General features: G+C 39.8%; 1 protein-coding gene across 1 annotated transcript in view; it reads left to right on the top strand.

The window, feature by feature from the left end:
• The window catches only part of TTC27 (tetratricopeptide repeat domain 27), a 195,184-nt gene that overhangs the window by 76,404 nt on the left and 101,152 nt on the right, over positions 1-17,628 (top strand). Inside the window, exon 10 of the mRNA XM_016948331.4 lies at positions 599-712. Within this exon, the coding sequence (XP_016803820.1) occupies positions 599-712 (114 nt within the window). The remainder of the gene's footprint in view (positions 1-598; positions 713-17,628) is intronic.

The following is a 17,628-nucleotide window of genomic DNA, read 5'->3' as shown; positions in this document are numbered from 1 at the left end:
AGAAGGACCAAGGGTGGCATCAACAGGTCTTTCTCCTTTATTTGTGGTAATCTTTACTGAAAGTAATTGTTGTGAATGATCACGGAGACAATATCAGATTCCAAGTTGTCATCAAAGAGAGTTTACATTGTGCTCATTATACTAAGGAGTCAGTGTTTATCATAGTACATTTTGTCCCTGTTTTCACTTATCCAGTACTTTCACTTTGTTTCCCACTACATTTGTGATCATATTGGATGATTTCTACTATATTCTCTGAGTAATGGTGGTCACAGCTTTCTCTGGGGTTAGGTTTCAGTGTGTGCATATTCAGTTTTGATATAGGCCAGTCTTTGTTAAAATGCCCCTTCTAGGAATGCATTTTCATTAAAATTGGAGACTCCCTACCCTAACAAATGCCGGAAAGCATTCTCATATGTTTTAGAATGATTTCTGTAATACAAATTGAGAAAAAGAGAACTTTTTGTTAACTGGGAAGATTTTCAAATCTGTGTTTAACTGTACCCTGATATTTTGGAAGAATTAATTTTGTCCTATTCAGAATGAGATCACCTAGCTTATCTCTTTTCTATGTTTTTTTTCTTCCCGCTTCTATCAGTGTTTGCTTTCACAACCAAAGTTCTGGGCCATTCAGACATCAGCCTTGATCCTCCGGACAAAACTTGAGAAAGGAAGTACACGCCGAGTGGAACGGGCAATGAGGCAGACACAGGTAAGAATTAATGTGGCAATTTGTGTGCTTCTTCCAACCCTCTATTGCTATCAATAAGCATACATGTTTGCTATGAATGAAAGAATAAAATGGCTTACATTTCACTCAAATAATTTGTTACTGTTTAGAGAATAAGTTCTATAATTTAACTTCTTGGTTCCAAAGCCCAGCTCTGTGACTTAGCAGCTCTGTGAACTCGGTATTTAACCTCTCCAAACCTCATTTTCATCATCTGTAAAAGAGGTTAATAATAATAACAGCACTTAGGCTGGGCGCGGTGGCTCACGCCTGTGATCCCACCACTTTGGGAGTTCAAGGCAGGTGGATCATGAGGTGAGGAGTTCGAGACCAGCCTGGCCAACATGGCGAAACCCCGTCTCTACTAAAAATACAAAAATAGCCAGGTGTGGTGGTGGGTGCCTGTAATCCCAGCCACTCGGGAGGCTGAGGCAGGAGAATCGCTTGAACCCTGGAGGCAGAGGTCGCAGTAAGCCGAGATCGTGCCATTGCACTCCAGTCTGGGCGACAAGAGCAAGACTCCGTCTCAAATAATAATAATAATAATAGCACTTACAGGTTTATGGTGAGCATTAAAAGAGACAGTATAAGAATTAATAAATAAAGATATGCAGCCCCATAGGTATGGGTTGTATAAAGAAATAAAATTCATCCTGATGCAAAAAATATTCACTAATGAACTAACCACATGTAAGATTAAACCATATTCAGGTACCGTTCTTCATTTAATGCTAATGTTTATTCCTATCCAGTGAGTCAATAGCATTTAGTCTCTTTTACACATTTTCTCTTAAACTATCCATGATGCAAATTTATTACCAAGAAAAATGGAAAATCTTACAATAGATGTAGGATTTCTTAACGTCAATGTCTTAGTCTGTTTGTGCTGCTACAACAATATACCTGAGACTAGGTAATTTATAAAGTACTGAAATTCATGTTCTCACAGTTCTAAAGGCTGGAAAGTCTAAGATCAAGGTGCTGGCAGATTCGGTGTCCGGTAAAGCCTCATTGCTCATGGATGGCACTGTCTAGGTGTTCTCATATGACAGAAGAGTGGAAGAGAGTGAACCCATCCGTTTACACCATTTTATAAGGGCCAAAGTCCTGCTTATGAGGGCTCTGCCCTCAGGACTTAATAATTTCCTAAACATCCTACTGCCTAATACTTTCATATTGGCCATTAAGTTTCAACATATATATTTTGGAGGACACATTCGGACTATAGTAATTAATGAAAGTGATTTTTTTTTTACTTTTTTTTGACACAGGGTCTTACTCTGTTGCCCAGGTTGGAGTGCAGTGGCGCAATCTGGGCTCGCTGCAACCTCTACCTCTGGGGTTCAAGCAATTCTTATGCCTCAGCCTTCTGAGTAGCTGGGATTACAGGCATACACCACCATGCCCGGCTAATTTTTGTATTTTTAGTAGAGATGGAGGTTTCACCATGTTGGTCAGGCTGGTCTTGAACTCCTGGCCTCCCGTGATCTGCCCGCTTCTGCCTCCCAAAGTGCTAGGATTACAGGCGTGAGCCGCTGTGCCCGGCCAAAAATTTATTTTTATTTTATAAAAATTTCAAACCTACGTAAAAGTCATAAGAACAGTACGAAGAATTCCCATATAGCCTTCACCGTGAGATCCCGTTTAGGCTTTATCAACTTGTCCTCATAACGTCCTTTGTAGCACAGGGATCCAAGCCTGGCATTTCACTGTCATGTCCTCTCAGGCTCCTTTATTCCAGAACAATTCCTAGTCCTTTTTTAACCTTGATGGGTTTGATGCTTTTGAAGATTATGGGCTAGTTATTTTGGAGACTGCCCTTCAGTTTGAGTTTGTCTGATGTTTCCTCACGATTTGATTCAGGTCATAGAATTTTGGCTGTCATATTGTAGAAATGATGTAGTACTCTTCTTCCCTCAGGTGGCACATGATGTTCACTTATGCTGTCACTGGGGATGTTATTTGATCATTCAGTAAGCTTGTGTTTGTGAGATTTCTCCCCAAGTAAAGTTACTCTACTCTTTTCCCATTGTAATTAATAAACATTTTCAGGAAGTGATATAGTTTATTTGTTCCCTCCGTATCTCTTGTTGAAATGTGATTCCCATTGTTGGAGATGGGGCCTGGTGGGGGGTGTTGGGGTCACGGGAGGGAGCAGACCCCTCATGAATATCCTAGTGCCCTCCCCACAGTAATAAGTGACTTGTCCCTCTGTTAGTTCATGTGAGAGCTTGTTTGAGAGAGCCTGGCTTCTCTTTTGTTTCCTTTCTTGCCATGTGATCCACTTGCTTCCCTTCCCTTCTGCCATGACTGTAAGCTTCCTGAGGCTTCATCAGTAGCTGAGGTACATGCTTGTACAGCCTGCAGAACCATGAGCCAAATAAACATCTTTTCTTTATAAATTACCAAGCCTCAGGTATTCCTTTACAGCAACACAAAACAGATTAACACAGGGAGTTACTTTGAGACCATCTGGTTTGTCATCTAACTTTCACCCATAGGTTTTAGCATTTATTCTTTTCTTTTTACATTTTTATTTATTTATTTTTTACTTGCCACTATACTAACGAGGAGGTTTTAGCATTTTAAAAAAATGTATGTATTTATTCATTTATTTCTTCTTAGAGACAGGGTCTTGCTCTGTTGCCTTGGTTGGAGTGCAGTGGTGTGATCATTGCTCTCTGCAGCCTTTGCCTCCTGTGCTCCAGTATTCCTCCTGTCTCAGCCCTCAGCCTTACCACTAGTTAGGGCTACAGGCGCATGCAACTGTGCCTGGATAGTTTTTTAATTTGTCATACGAGGTCTCACTATGTTGTCCAGGCTGGTCTCAAACTCCTGACCTCCAGCAATCCTCCTGCCTTGGCCTCCCAAAGTGCTTGGATTATAGGCGGGAGCCACCTACTATTTATTGATGTATCTTCTCTGCATAAGTTAGCATTATGTATTGCCAAGTGGTAATTTTCTAATTCCATGATTATTTAATAATTTTTTAAATTGGTATTCTACTGTAAGGAAGAGCTTTCTCTTCTCATTTATTTTTCCATGTATTTATTTACTTGATTGTGGACTTATGGATTCCTGTTTTATTTTATGGGGTGTAATCTTACATTATCATTCCTTATTTACCTTACTCTTTTTTTTTTTTTTTTTTTTTTTTTGAGACATTCTTGCTTTGTCACCCAGACTGGAGTGCTATGACATGATCTCGGCTCACTGCAACCTCTGCTCCCTGGGTTCAAACGATTCTTCTGCCTCAGCCTCCTGAGTAGCTGGGATTACAGGCATGTGCCACCATGCCTTGCTAATTTTTGTATTTTTAGTAGAGACGGGGTTTCACCGTGTTGGCCAGGCTGGTCTCGAACTCCTGACCTCAAGTTATCTGCCCACCTCAGCCTCCCAAAATGTTGAGATTACAGGCATGAGTCACTGCGCCCGGCCTATCTTATTCTTATTATTGTGACAAAATTTTAGCCCATTTGAATAAGTATTAATCATATTATTTGTTGCTGTATTAAAAATAAATCCACAGACAGTATGTTATGATAACAACAGAAGTGGATTTTCTCTGTCAGAGAATGCTAATTTTAGAACCTCAATATCCATTCTCCCTGCTCCCTCGCCTTTTTGTTTTTGAGACAGAGTGTTACTCTTGTCGCCCAAGCTGGAGTGCAGTGGTGCAATCTTGGCTCACTGCAACCTCCGCCTCCCAGGTTCAAGCGATTCTCATGCCTCAGCCTCCTGAGTAGCTGGAATTACAGGCATGCGCCACCATGCCCAGCTAATTTTGTATTTTTAGTAGAGACAGGGTTTCACCACGTTGGCCAGGCTGGTCTTGAACTCCTGACCTCAGGCGATCCACCTGCCTCGACCTCTCAAAGTGTTGGATTACAGGCGTGAGCCACTGCGCCTGGCCCCCTTCTTTATTTTAGTAATAGAACCTCCTGAATTTTATCCAGGCACATGACTTCCTATCCTCTTTTGCAGGTTGGAGAGGACAGGTGACTAAGTTGTGAACAGTAGGATGTGGATGAAGTGATATGTACCACTTCTGGGTCATACCCTTAAAAGGGAATGTGTGCTGTCCTGGCACTTTGTCCCTTCCCATTGGCTGGGAAATCAGGAGAACTGGGCCGCCAGCTTAGACCAGAGATGTTTTGAAGGTGGCTGAGCCCTTTTAGCAGTTCTGAGCCGTTCATTGTTTTAGTCTATTTTCTGCTGTGATAACAGGGTACCACAGACTGGGTAATTTATAAAGAAAAGAAATTTGTTTCTTACAGTTCTGGGGACTTGGGAAGCCCAAGAGCATGGTGTCAGGATGTGATGAGGGTCATCCCCTGGCAGAAGGGTAGAAGGCAAAAGGAAGTCTATGTAAGAGAGAGAGCTCCATTTTATAACAAAGCCACTTCCATGGTAATTAACCCACTCCCATGGTAACAGCATTAATCCATTCATGAGGGTAGAGCCCCCATCTCCCACCACTGTTGCATTGGGCACCAAGTTGCCAACACATGAACTTTTAGAGGACACATTCAAACTATAGCACAAATTCAAACAAGAGTTGAATTTGTAAATGAAAGAGAAGCAGAATTCTGTCTTGCTCAAGTCTACTTTTTGATCTTTTTGTTATAGCAGTTTAGTCTATATCCTAATTAATATTCCCTTATTCCAAAGTTTAAAAAAAAACTAATGAAGTATATTTTATTAATTTCTAGAACTAAAAATATTTCTGATGGCCACCTCACTAAGTTTAGGGCGCTCTATTGATGCTTCTTAGAAATACAAATATTATTCCTTAGGTTTTATATATTCCATAGCTCTGTCCACTGAGAGGGCCTAGAAGCATTTACAGCTCAGTAGCAACCAGCACATCTAGTGCCAGATTTTATTTTTTAAGTATCATTCTTCAACAAAGGGTAGCAGAGCTCCTTGGATAGATGGCTGGTTTTAGGCTTGGGGCAGCTGGGGCAGGGAAAATGATGAGCCTGGAACATCTTGTAGTGCCAGGAAGTAAGGTAGTACTTAACAAAAAAAAAAAAAAAAGAAAGAAATGAGGTATGTCAAAAGGACACAGTAGCTAATCTAAAGAGAACCCAGTGGTCAAAGCTAGAACAATTTGAGCAGCAAATTAAATAGTACAGTTGACCCTTGAACAACACTGCTTTGAACTGTACAGGTTCGCTTATATATGGGTTTTCTTCTGCCTCTGCCATCCATGAGACAGCAAGACCAATTCCTCCTTTTGCTTCTCTTCCTCAGCCTACTCGATGTTAAGACATTAAGGAGGAAGACCTTTATGGTGATCTGCTTCCAGTTAATGAATAGTAAATATATTTTCTCTTTTTTTTTTCTTAATAGTGTTTTCTTTTCTCTACCTTGGTTTTTTTTGTTTTTTTTTGTTTTTTTGTTTTTTTTAATGAGATGGAGTCTCACTCTGTTGCCCAGGCTGGAGTACAGTGGCACAATCTTGGCTCACTACATCCTCCGCCTCCTGGGTTCAAGCGATTCTCTTGCCTCAACCTTCTTAGTAGCTGGGACTACAGGCGTGCGCCACCACAACCAGCTAATTTTTGTATTTTTAGTAGAGACACATTTACCATATTGGTCAGGCTGGTCTTGAACTCCTGACCTCATGATCCACCTGCCTCAGCCTCCCAAAGTGCTGGGATTACAGGTGTGAGCCACTGCGCCCGGCCTCTTTTTTTATTTTTCTAGCTTACTTTATTGTAAGAATGCAGTATATTAAGCTTGTCCAACCCACCTTACTTTGTTGTTGTCGTCGTTGTTGTGTTTTGTTGTTTTAGGCTTTTAGCAGCCTGAAACCATGTTTTTTTAGTTTCTGTCTCTAATGATAAGTGGAAAAGGGGGATGAGGAAGGGGCTTTCTCCTGGCTTAACCAGAAATAGAAACTAAGAACCCATGACTCTATCTGCTCCCTTGGATACCCCTGTTGGGTATATAATACATATAACATACAAAATATGTGTTAATTGGCTATTTATGTTATCAGTAATGCTTCCAGTCAACAGTAGACTATTAGTTAAGTTTTTAGGGAGTCAAAAGTCATATGCTGATTTGTGACTGCATAGGGGGGTTGGCATCCCACACCCCACATTGTTCAAGAGTCAACTGTATTTGATTATAACTCAAAGTATAAGATAAATATACATGAGTCCATATTGTTATAAATGAATGATAAACATTGATGAATGATAAATTTTGGATAAATGGAGGAGAGGGGACAAATCTTCCTTACAGTAGAATTCTAAATAATTTATGTAAATATATGCCCCTCCAAGAGGTAGAGATTAATACCCCTTAACTGTGAGCTGGACTTAATGACTCACTTCCAAAATATAGAATATGGAAAGGGAAAGATGTCAGTTTTACAGTGGAAAAAACTAGCAAACACTACCATAACCTTGTGATTATGGTTAATATCACTGGTGATAAAACTGTTGATACAGGTTCAGTCTCCCTTATCTGAAATGCTTGGGACCAGAAATGTTTTGGATTTTGGATTGTTTTCAGACTTTGAAATATTTGCATATACATAATGAGATATTTTGGGGATGGGACCCAAATCTGAACACAAAATTCATGTTACTAGGGTACAACACCTGTTGAAAAGAAATAGAAAGAAGCAGAAGAAAATGTCAATCCGAGGTGTTCGCTCAGTAGAGCCTACAGTATTTCCCACTTTGCTGTCTCCTTGGGCTGAAATGGCTGGACCTGTCCTCTGCCTTCTCTTCCCTATCACTGGATATGGGCGGCCTCAGGGGCATGACCTCAGGCTAGGTGCTCTGTAGCTGAGGTGATGCTGAAAAAGCTGATAGTCCGAGGCAGTCTGTTGTCCCCACTCCCACAGCTGGGCCCCACCGTGTAGAGCAAAGAGGGAAGGTGAAGATGTAGTTGATTAGCATCTTCAATTATGGTGGATTATACCATTGTTTTAAAGTTTATTAAAAATTCAGTTTACACTAAAACTGTAAAATGTTGAAATGGCTAAAATATAGTTTATTTAAGGAAATACACATAATCCTTTTTTAAGATTATGGAAAAAGTTTAAGTGTCTGTTGTTGTTAAAGCTTCAGCCTTCTTTTTTTGTTTGTTTGTATTTGAGATAGGAGGTCTCGCTCTCTCACCCACTCTGGAGTGCGGTGGCATGATCTTGGCTCACTGAAACCTCTGTGTCTTGAGTTCAAGTGATTCTCCCATCTCAGCCTCCCGAATAGCTGGGACTATAGGCATGCACCGCCGGCTTAATTTTTTGTATTTTTAGTAGGGCTGGGGTTTCGCCATGTTGGTCGGGCTAGTTTTGGCCTTCTTAATAGAAATAGTGCTAGACTACATTCACTTATTGTTGAAGGACATACTGACCTAGAAATAATTTGCCTTTTAGCCATCTCTTTCAGTAACTTTGGCAAATAAAATAACTAGGTCAGCATTCATTTTTCTTTTATAGCAGCAAATTAAACTAAAAAAGTGAATCTTTTAGGTGTTTATAAGTATATAGCTTTTTTTTTTTTTCTGAGACGGAGTCTTGCTCTGTTACCCAGGCTAGAGTGCAGTGGCGTGATCTCAGCTTGCTGCAACCTCTGCCCTCCCAGGCTCAACCAATTCTCCTACTTCAGCCTCCTGAGTAGCTTGGATTACAGGCACATGCCACCACACCTGGCTAATTTTGATATTTTTAGTAGAGATGGGTGTCACCATGTTGGCCAGGCTGGTGTTGAACTCCTGACCTCAAGTGATCTGCCTGCTTCAGCCTCCCAAAGTGCTGGGATTACAGACGTGAGCTACCACGCCCAGCCTGTATATACCTTTTCAGTTCTAAACCTGCATTTGTGAAGATTATGTTTTTAGATATCAAATAACAAGAATGTGTTTTGAGTGGGAAACATAGATTTAAAAGAAGGCTGGGAGCAGTTGCTCACATCTGTAATCCTAGCACTTTGGGAGGCCAAGGCAGGTGGATCACTTGAGGTTGGGAGTTCGAAACCAGCCTGGCCAACATGGTGAGACCCCCCATCTCTACTAAAAATACAAAACAATTAGCTAGGCATGGTGGTGAGTGCCTGTAATCTCTGCTACTCGAGAGGCTGAGGCAGAAGAATGGCTTGAACCCAGGAGGCAGAGGTTGCAGTGAGCCGAGATTGTGCCACTGCACTCCAGCCTGGGTGACAAACCAAGACTCTGTCTCAAAAAAAAAAAAAAAAAAAAGAAGAAGAGAAGAGCCAAATCACTGTGCTCTGGCATTTTACCTTTGCATTGGCCTTACTATATTTGGGGTTCGTTCATTTTGCCATTCAAATGCTGCATTATCAAGAGAGTTGCGTAGTCCACTACCTGTAGAACAGAATTAGACAGTTACTTCTGCCTCCGCAGGGTAGTACTGTAGAAAATTCTCTTTACTTCCCCAACGCAGAAATCTTGGAAATTAGTCAGATCATGTGACAGGATGAATGCACAATTTGTCTAAGTTTCTGTCAGTGTTGAGGCATTTAGCTCATAATCTGAACTTCTGCCAATTCCCCTGATTCAGAACTTGATATTACTTTGTTTGTTGAAGTTACTGCATCCCTGAGGAATAAGAGGAAAATGATTTTAAAATTACATGTATATATTAAGACAGTGTTGTGTTTTTTTAATTGTTTTAGTTTCTATGAAAATCTGTTCCCTTCCACAGCAGTGTAAAGTGATAAAATGGTAAACTTAAAACTTGAGGAAAAGGCTGAGGGCGGTGGCTCATGCCTGTAATCCCAGCACTTTGGGAGGCTGAGGTGTGTGGATCACCTGAGGTCAGGAGTTCAAGACTAGCCTGGCCAAAATGGTGAAACCTTGTCTCTACTAAAAATACAAAAATTAACTGGGCATGGTGGCAGGCACCTGTAATCCCAGCTACTCAGGAAGCTGAGGCAGGAGAATTGCTTGAACCCATGATGTGGAGTTTGCAGTGAGCCAAGATTGTGCCACTGCACTCCAGCCTGGTGACAGAGTGAGACTCTGTCTCAAAAAGAAAAAAAAAAGACATAAGGAAAATAAGCTAGAAAGGACCCCCTTAGGAAAAAGTTTAATCTTGTTCTATTATGTGTTGAGGAAATGCAGGTGTGATGAAGTCAGGTAACCTTGCCCCAGTTTGTCTGGCTAGTTAGTGCCAGTCTGGACTACACAGACTTACATGGTTGCAGGCAGTTACACTGAAGGCTTCAACGGCAAGTCCTAAGGAATGGCAGATTTGGAAGAGATCTCTAAGTGAGACGTGCCAAACTTGAAAAGAAAATGTTTAATCACAACTAAAGGTAAATAAATCATGATTATAAGATCCACAGAAGAAGAAGAAACTCCAAGTCGAGGACAATCTATTAAAAACACCCTGTCTTCTGAAATTATTTCAGGCTGCAATTTTTTATTGCATGTTCAAGGCAGTGGTGATGTTAGTGACAATGAAGAAAATAATGTTTATGGAAACTATTTTAATGGCTATGATTCAGAAGCTGCTTGAAATAAAATAAGATTATATTCTTCAGTAATCATTTACACCCTGCTTTTCTACCAGTGGAGTATAAAATAGTGTTCTCTATCGTCATTCCGCCTTTCCTTCCCCATCTGATCTAAATTCTTTTTTTTTCTTTTTTTAAATGAGGCAGAGTCTCACTTTGTCACCCAGGCTGGAGTGCAATGGCATGATCTCGGGACTGCGATCTCCACCTCCTGGGCTCACCTGATTCTCCTGCCTTAGCCTCCCAACTACAGGTGTGCGTCACCACGTCTGTCAATTTTTGTATTTTTTATAGAGACAAGGTTTCACCACATTACCCAGGCTGGTCTTGAACTCCTGGGCTTAAGCTATTCACCTTCCTTCGCCTCCCACAGTGTTGGGATTACAGGCATGAGACACTGCACCCAGCCTTAAATTCTTATATTCAACATTTTATCAGAAGATCACATCCTTTTCTTTTATATGCTGTGGTTTATGTGCATCTCCCAAAGTTGATGTGGTGGAAACTTAATCCCCAATGCAAAAGTATTGAGAGATGGCACCTTTAAGAGGTGATTAGGTCATTAATGGATTAATGCCGGTATTTCAGGGGTTAGGTTCCTGATAAAAGAATGAGTTTGGCTTCCTTCCCTCTCTCTCTCTTGCTCTCACTCTCCCTCTTGTGCCTCTGCCATGGGATGATGCAGCAAGAGGTCTTTTCCAGATGCTGGCCCTTCCATCTTAGACTTCCCCGTCTCCAGAACTATAAGAAATAAAATCTCTGCTCGTTATAGGTGACCCAATCCTAATATTCTGTTACAGCAACACAAAGGGGCTAAAACATTTTATAATCCAAATGTGAAGCAAATTAATGGAAACTACATATATTCAAAGGGACCACCTTATTTATGTCCAAAACAAAACATTTTTGAAAAAAAAAATTGTACAAACCAAATTTGTCATTGTCTTCTTTCATATCAAACTCCTTTCACTTGGTGTTAGATAAACTTAGTTCAGTCTTTGGAGATCAATGTTAGATTGTTTTATGTTTATTACTGAAATAATCTTGATAATGAATTTTAATTACTTGGTTACCTCTTACACATGTTAATTTAAGTCGTGAAGTTCTGTCCCTGTCCAAGCCGTTGTGCCTCTGAAGATATTTGTCCAACAGGAATATTTTTCTTCTTCCTTGGATTTCCGGGAGGACATTGCATTGAATTGGAAATTTGAGATTATTGCAGTTTTCTGTCCCTGAAGTCTGTTTATACTGCAATTTGACTTTCTTAACTGTGTTGATTAAGTCAGATTTCACAATTTTTAAATGACTTTTTTCCTAGAATATTTGTTCTTTTTTTTGACTTTTAACTTAGGCTCAGGGGTACATGTGCAAGTTTGTTAGGTAGGTAAATTGTGTGTCTCAGGGTTTTGGTGTACAGATTATTTCGTCACTCAGGTAATAAGCATAGTACCTGATAAGTAATTTTTCAATTCTTAGCTCCTTCCGCTCTCCACCCTCAAGTAGGCCTCAATGTCTGTTGTTCCCTTCTTTGTATCCATGTGTATCCAACATTTAGCTCCCAATTATAAGTGAGAGTATGCACTATTTGGTTTTCTGTCCTTGCATTAGTTTGCTTAAGTTAATGGCCTCTGGCTCCATCTTTGTTGCTGCAAAGAACATAATCTTGTTCTTTTTTAGGGTTGCGTAGTATTCCATGGTGTATATGCAGCACCCCCCCCCCCCGCCTTTTTTTTTTTTTGAGATGGAGTCTCGCTCTGTCGCCCAGGCTGGAGTGCAGTGGTACGATCTCGGCTCACTGAAAGCTCCACCTCCCGGGTTCACACCATTCTCCTGCCTCAGTCTCCCGAGTATCTGGCACTACAGGCGCCTGCCACCATGCCTGGCTAATTTTTTGTATTTTTAGTAGAGGCAGGGTTTCACCATGTTAGCCAGGATGGTCTCCATCTCCTGACCTTGTGATCTGCTTACCTCGGCCTCCCAAATTGCTGGGATTACAGGCGTGAGCCACTGCACCTGGCCAGGCCTACCCCATTTTCTTTATTTAGTCTACTGTTGATGGGAATTTAGGTTGAGTCCATGCCTTTGCTATTGTGAATAGTGCTGTAATGAACATACACACACATGTGTCTTTATGGTAGACTGATTTATAATCCTTTGGGTATATAAACAGTAATGAGATTGTTGAGTCTAATGGTAGTTCTGTTTTAAGTTCTTTGAGAAATTGCCAAGCTGCTTTCCACAATGGCTGAACTAATTTACATTCCCATCAACGGTATATAAGTGTTCCCTTTTTTCCACAACCTCTTTAGCATGTTATTTTGTGACTTTTTAATACCCATTCTGACTATTGTGAGATGGTATCTCATTGTAGTTTTGATTTATATTTCTCCAGTGATTAGTGATGTTAAGCATTTTTTTCATATGCTTGTTGGCTGTGCATATGTCTTCTTTTGAAAAGTGACTGTTCATGTCCTTTGCCCACTTTTTAATGGGGTGGTTTTTTGTTTTTTGTTTAAGTTCCTTATAGATTATGGATATCAGACCTTTGTTGGATGCATTTGCAAATATTTTCTCTCATTTTGTAGGTTGTCTCTTTACTCTGTTGATTGTTTTGTTGTGCAAAAGCTCTTTTGTTTAATTTGGTTCCATTTGTCAATTTTTGTTTTTGTTGAAATTGCTTTTGGCATCTTCATCATGGAATCTTTGCCAGTCCCTACATTCAGAATAGTACTTTCTAGGTTATCTTCCAGGCATTTTATAGTTTTTGGTTTTACATTTAAGTCTTTAATCCATCTTGAGTTGATTTTTGCATATGGGGTAAGAAAGGGGTCCAGTTTCAGTCTTCTGCATGTGGTTAGCCAGTTATCCCAGCACCATTTGTTGAATAAGGAGTCCTTTCCCCATTGTTGGTTTTTGTCAACTTTCTCAAAGATCACATGTTGTAGGTGTGTGGCTTTGTTCCTGGGCTCTCTATTCTGTTCCATTGGTCTGTGTGTCTGTTTTTTGTACCAGTACCATGCTATTTTGGTTTCTGTGGCCTTGTGGTACAGTTTGAAGTATGATAATGTGATTCCTCCAGCGTTAGAACATCTGTTCTTGATACTGTGTAGTTGCATGCATGCTTTGAAGGAGTGGGGATTTTTCTCATAGTTAATTATGGAGGGAGGAAGACCCAAAATACCATGTTTGTTACCATTGTGGAGATTATTGCTCCTGTGTGGGCCGAAACATTTCTCTTTAAAGTTGGTAGTCCTTTCTTTATATGGCACTCATGACCTATCTCATTAATTCTAGTAATGATTAAGGGCATGTCATAATGAAACCCTTGATTGGAGTAATATTAGTCACAGTAATGTACTGTCAGGATTTGTTACACTGAGGCTCGTACTTGTGTTTGAATAATTTGAGAAAGATGTCCTTTATGTTTTTTTTTTTTTTAATACTGATGGAATTACCACACTCTGCAGGAATTAGATGTAACACCTGGACCAAGTCCACGGTCAGTAGTAGTGAAGTGTGTTTTGTTTTTTTAAACTATGTCACTGTTCTTAATTGTTTTAATTATATGAATGATACTGCTCATTATAAAAATATAAGCAATATAGAACTGGAAAGTAAAAAACAACAGCTTTCTTTTCCTCTTGCTTGCCTTTCAGTCTCAACAGTTTGTACCTTCTAAACCTCTTTCTATGCGTAAACATAAATATACTTTGACATAAGTGGGATTATCCAGTCTTCATTGCTTTAAACCTTTTTCCCTCTAAACATAACAGCTTGATCAGCTCTGCATGCCAGTACTTGTGAATCTAGCTCATTCATTCCAGCAGCCATATGTCACTCTTTTAAATAGAAGTGCTACAACTTATTTAACCAATCCTCTATTTTTTAAAGTGTCCTTTAATTAATATTTTATTTTTAAACTGCATATTACAAATTTTAGTACTGCATATAATAAAAAAATTAGTTCACTCAGGAGGATTTTAAATGAAAGATATAAATTCTTCCCCAATTCTGAGTTCATTTTTAGCTATTTCTTTTTTAGTTGTTATTCTAGTGGTTTCCATTATAACTTTAAATATTTACATTTCTTTAATACTTCTGTCTCTTGATTTGTCAACTTTTTAGATAGAATCTGTTGATTCCACACTATGACTGAGGAAGAAATCAGCACACTTTTCATCTCCTCTTCCATTTTTATGTTATTTTTCAATTGTTGGGGATTGTTACTCTATATTCTATTGGGTAATTTTTATCATGTATGTTTGTTCTATATGTTTTTTTTTTTCTTTCAGAGACAGAGTCTTGCTCTGTTTTCCAGGCTGGAGTGCAGTGGTACAAACATGGCTCACTGTGCAGCCTTGACCTCTTGGACTCAAGTGATCCTCCCACCTCAGCCTCCTCAGTAGCTAGGACCATAGACACCCATCACCATGCCAGGCTAATTTTTAAGTTTTTTGTAGAGGCAAAGTCTTGCCATGTTGCCCAAGCTGGCCTCAGACTTCTAGGCTCAAGCAGTCCTCCAGCCTTAACCTCCCAAAGTTTTGGGATTACAAGTGTGAGCCACTACACCTGGCTCAGTTTTTTTTTTAATTTTTTTTTTTGAGACAGTCTTACTCTGTCACCCAGGCTGGAGTGCAGTGGCATGATCACAGCTCACTACAATCTTGAACTCTTGGGCTCAAGTGATCCTCCTGTTTCAGCCCCCCACGCCCAACTAATTTGTAATATTTTTTTTGAGACAGGGTCCCACTACATTTCCCAGTCTGATCTCAAACTTCTGACCTCAAGTGATACTCCCACCTCAGCCTCCCAAAGTGCTGGGATTACAGGCATGAGCCACTGTGTCTGGCCTATATGTTGATTTTTTAAAAACTTCAACCCAATCTTACAGCATTGTAATGATGATGCTGTGAGTGTACTGATTATTGATTATACACCAAATGGTGTGATTGGACCCATGGAGAAGGAAATGCAGTGCTCCGTGTCTAAGTGTTTGCCACTTGAAGGAAGCTGTCACAAGAATCAAGGTCCAGGGGATTCTCCACTGATTTCTTTTTTGCTCTTTGCTGTAGGTCATGGTCAGCTACCACTGCTTCTTTCCTGTTAGTTATTATCTCTCTTGTTTCCTTTTTTGTTTTTTTGTATTGCCTCATTGTGTAACTTTTTCACATGAAGAACAAATGTAGTTAAATTTGTGTCTTTGTGAAAAGTATTTTTCCATCATAATTCAGTAGTTTGGGTGTATAGAATTCTAGTTGCAAAATCATTTTTCTTCAGGACTTTAAATGAAGTCATTACCTTAATATCGTCTGTCATCCAAGTTTGCTAATAAGTATGGCAGTCTGATTTTTGTCTTGTTTTAAGTTCTTTCTGTTCTTCTTGTTTTGAAATTTTTTAGAATTTTCTCTTTATTTTTGGAATTCTGGATGTATCTAAATTTGACCATGGGCTCTGGAGTCATACAGCCTGGTTTCCGATCCCAGCGCTACCATATATTATACCTGTTTATACCTTGGACAAGCTACTGAACCTCTCTATGCCTCAGTTGCCTCACATAAATAATGGAATAAGTAGAGTTTTTGTGAGCATTGTATGAATTAATATTTAGATCAGCATCTCAGGCTGGAAGTGCTTAATAAATGTTAGTTGCCATAATTATTATTTCTCTTGCTGGATTATATATTGGGTTATTTAAATATAAGCAATTATGACTCTATAGATGAAACAATTTAATTATACTTTAATTAATTATACTTTTTTCTTCATTCTTTAAAAGACTTCTTTATGCAATTCAGTTCTGAATTTGGAATTTTAGTAGAACTATGTGGAGACCTCCCAGATCTATCTTCTGTGCCTCTTCTAAGCTGTTTGTCTTTTTGATTGATGTTATAGGAGATTTCTTCCATCTTTTCTCCTGTATTACTAATTTTGACCATTTTGACCAATTAATAATATTTAGTCCATTCGTAAAATTTTTTATTTTGACAATTATTTTTAATTTCCAGTAAATCTGTATTTTTCTGATTGTCCTTTTTCTTAATAGTCTTTTGTGTTTTCTAGATACAATATCTCATTTAAATTTATTTGTGCATTATTAATTAGAATTTTAAAAATTATTCCTGTGAATTGTCTGTCCTCAGGTATGACCTGTCTTATATGTTCCTCTTGGCCTTTCTTTTTCGTGGGTACTGCTTTTTCTTAAATGGCTGATGATTGCCAAAGCTGATTGTGTTGATAGTTAGCACAAGTCCCCCTGTAGCAGTGTGGGTCTCATTGTCTTAGAGGCTTTTCCACTGAGGGCAGGGCTGACTGCAGACTCTGCACTGTGACCAGAGTGTGGCTAACTAGCAGGCTTCTGTAGGGTTGGCATGGGTCTTCCCTCTAAATCTTCCCCTAAGGCTCTGAATTGGGAATCTGAGGCAACTGGGCACTCTTGCTGTTATAACAAAGATGCTTCTCTTTTAAAATAAGCCTCACACCTCCTGTTGCTTCATTCTTTCATTCCTTTCCTTCTGAACAGACATGTGAGGTCTGAGATAGTATCTCCTAAGTGGTGCAAGAAGGCAGTGTGCTTGACCAAGCCTAGGGGGCAGAGGAGGCATCCAGAGGAGCTGGTAGCAGGATCAAGATCCCAAGTGAAGAGCCACAAACAGAGGATAGAGACCCAGTGAGGAGAACCTCCTCTCAGTATGGTGTCTGAAGCATTGGCCAGTGGTTCTGAGCTATGGAAGTCATAGTCTGGAATACAGGGTCACCCTCACCAGAGTGACATCCAACAGATGAAGCTGTGCATAGAGCAGTGAACTAAACAATGTATGAGGTATCCTTAGATGGTGCACTCAGGGAGGCTGTAAAAGATACAAAAGGCTTTGCAGTGATTAGGAGAGGCACCTAGTCATCAAGAAAAAAGGTCAAAATGTTTAAAGGATGGAATAGCAGGGTCAGAAAGAGATGCAACAACCCAGATAACAGGTATTGAGGTTGACTATATGGGAAACTTACATTAGCTCTGCATCAAATATATTAACACAGGGCCTCCTTTTATGGCCTTAGACCAGAGCAAGATCTCAGGTCAAAGCAGCTCATCAGAATTGCCTTCTGCATGTGGTCATAAAGAAGAACATTGGGCAGGAATGCAGTAGTTTGGGGCAGAGAGCTAGCTTATGAAGATCATCTTAACTTGAGAATAATTAAGGAAGTGTGTGGTTCTCAAAGGGGTGAGATTATGATTGCAAGAAAGAAGCTAACAGACACAACTGCAGGAGGTAATATTTAGTTACTCTAAGCTGGAGACAATACAGCATGATCTCAGATGCACATCTGGGTTTCCCAGTACCCCAGAGTTTCCCACGAAGACATCCAGGGATAGAGGATGCCTTCCTGTGGAGGCACAGTACC

Source organism: Pan troglodytes, chromosome 12, assembly GCF_028858775.2.
Source record: "Pan troglodytes isolate AG18354 chromosome 12, NHGRI_mPanTro3-v2.0_pri, whole genome shotgun sequence".
Lineage (NCBI taxonomy): Eukaryota > Metazoa > Chordata > Mammalia > Primates > Hominidae > Pan > Pan troglodytes.
The sequence above is the reverse complement of the archived record's forward strand: the minus strand, read 5'-3'. Positions and strand labels throughout refer to the sequence as shown.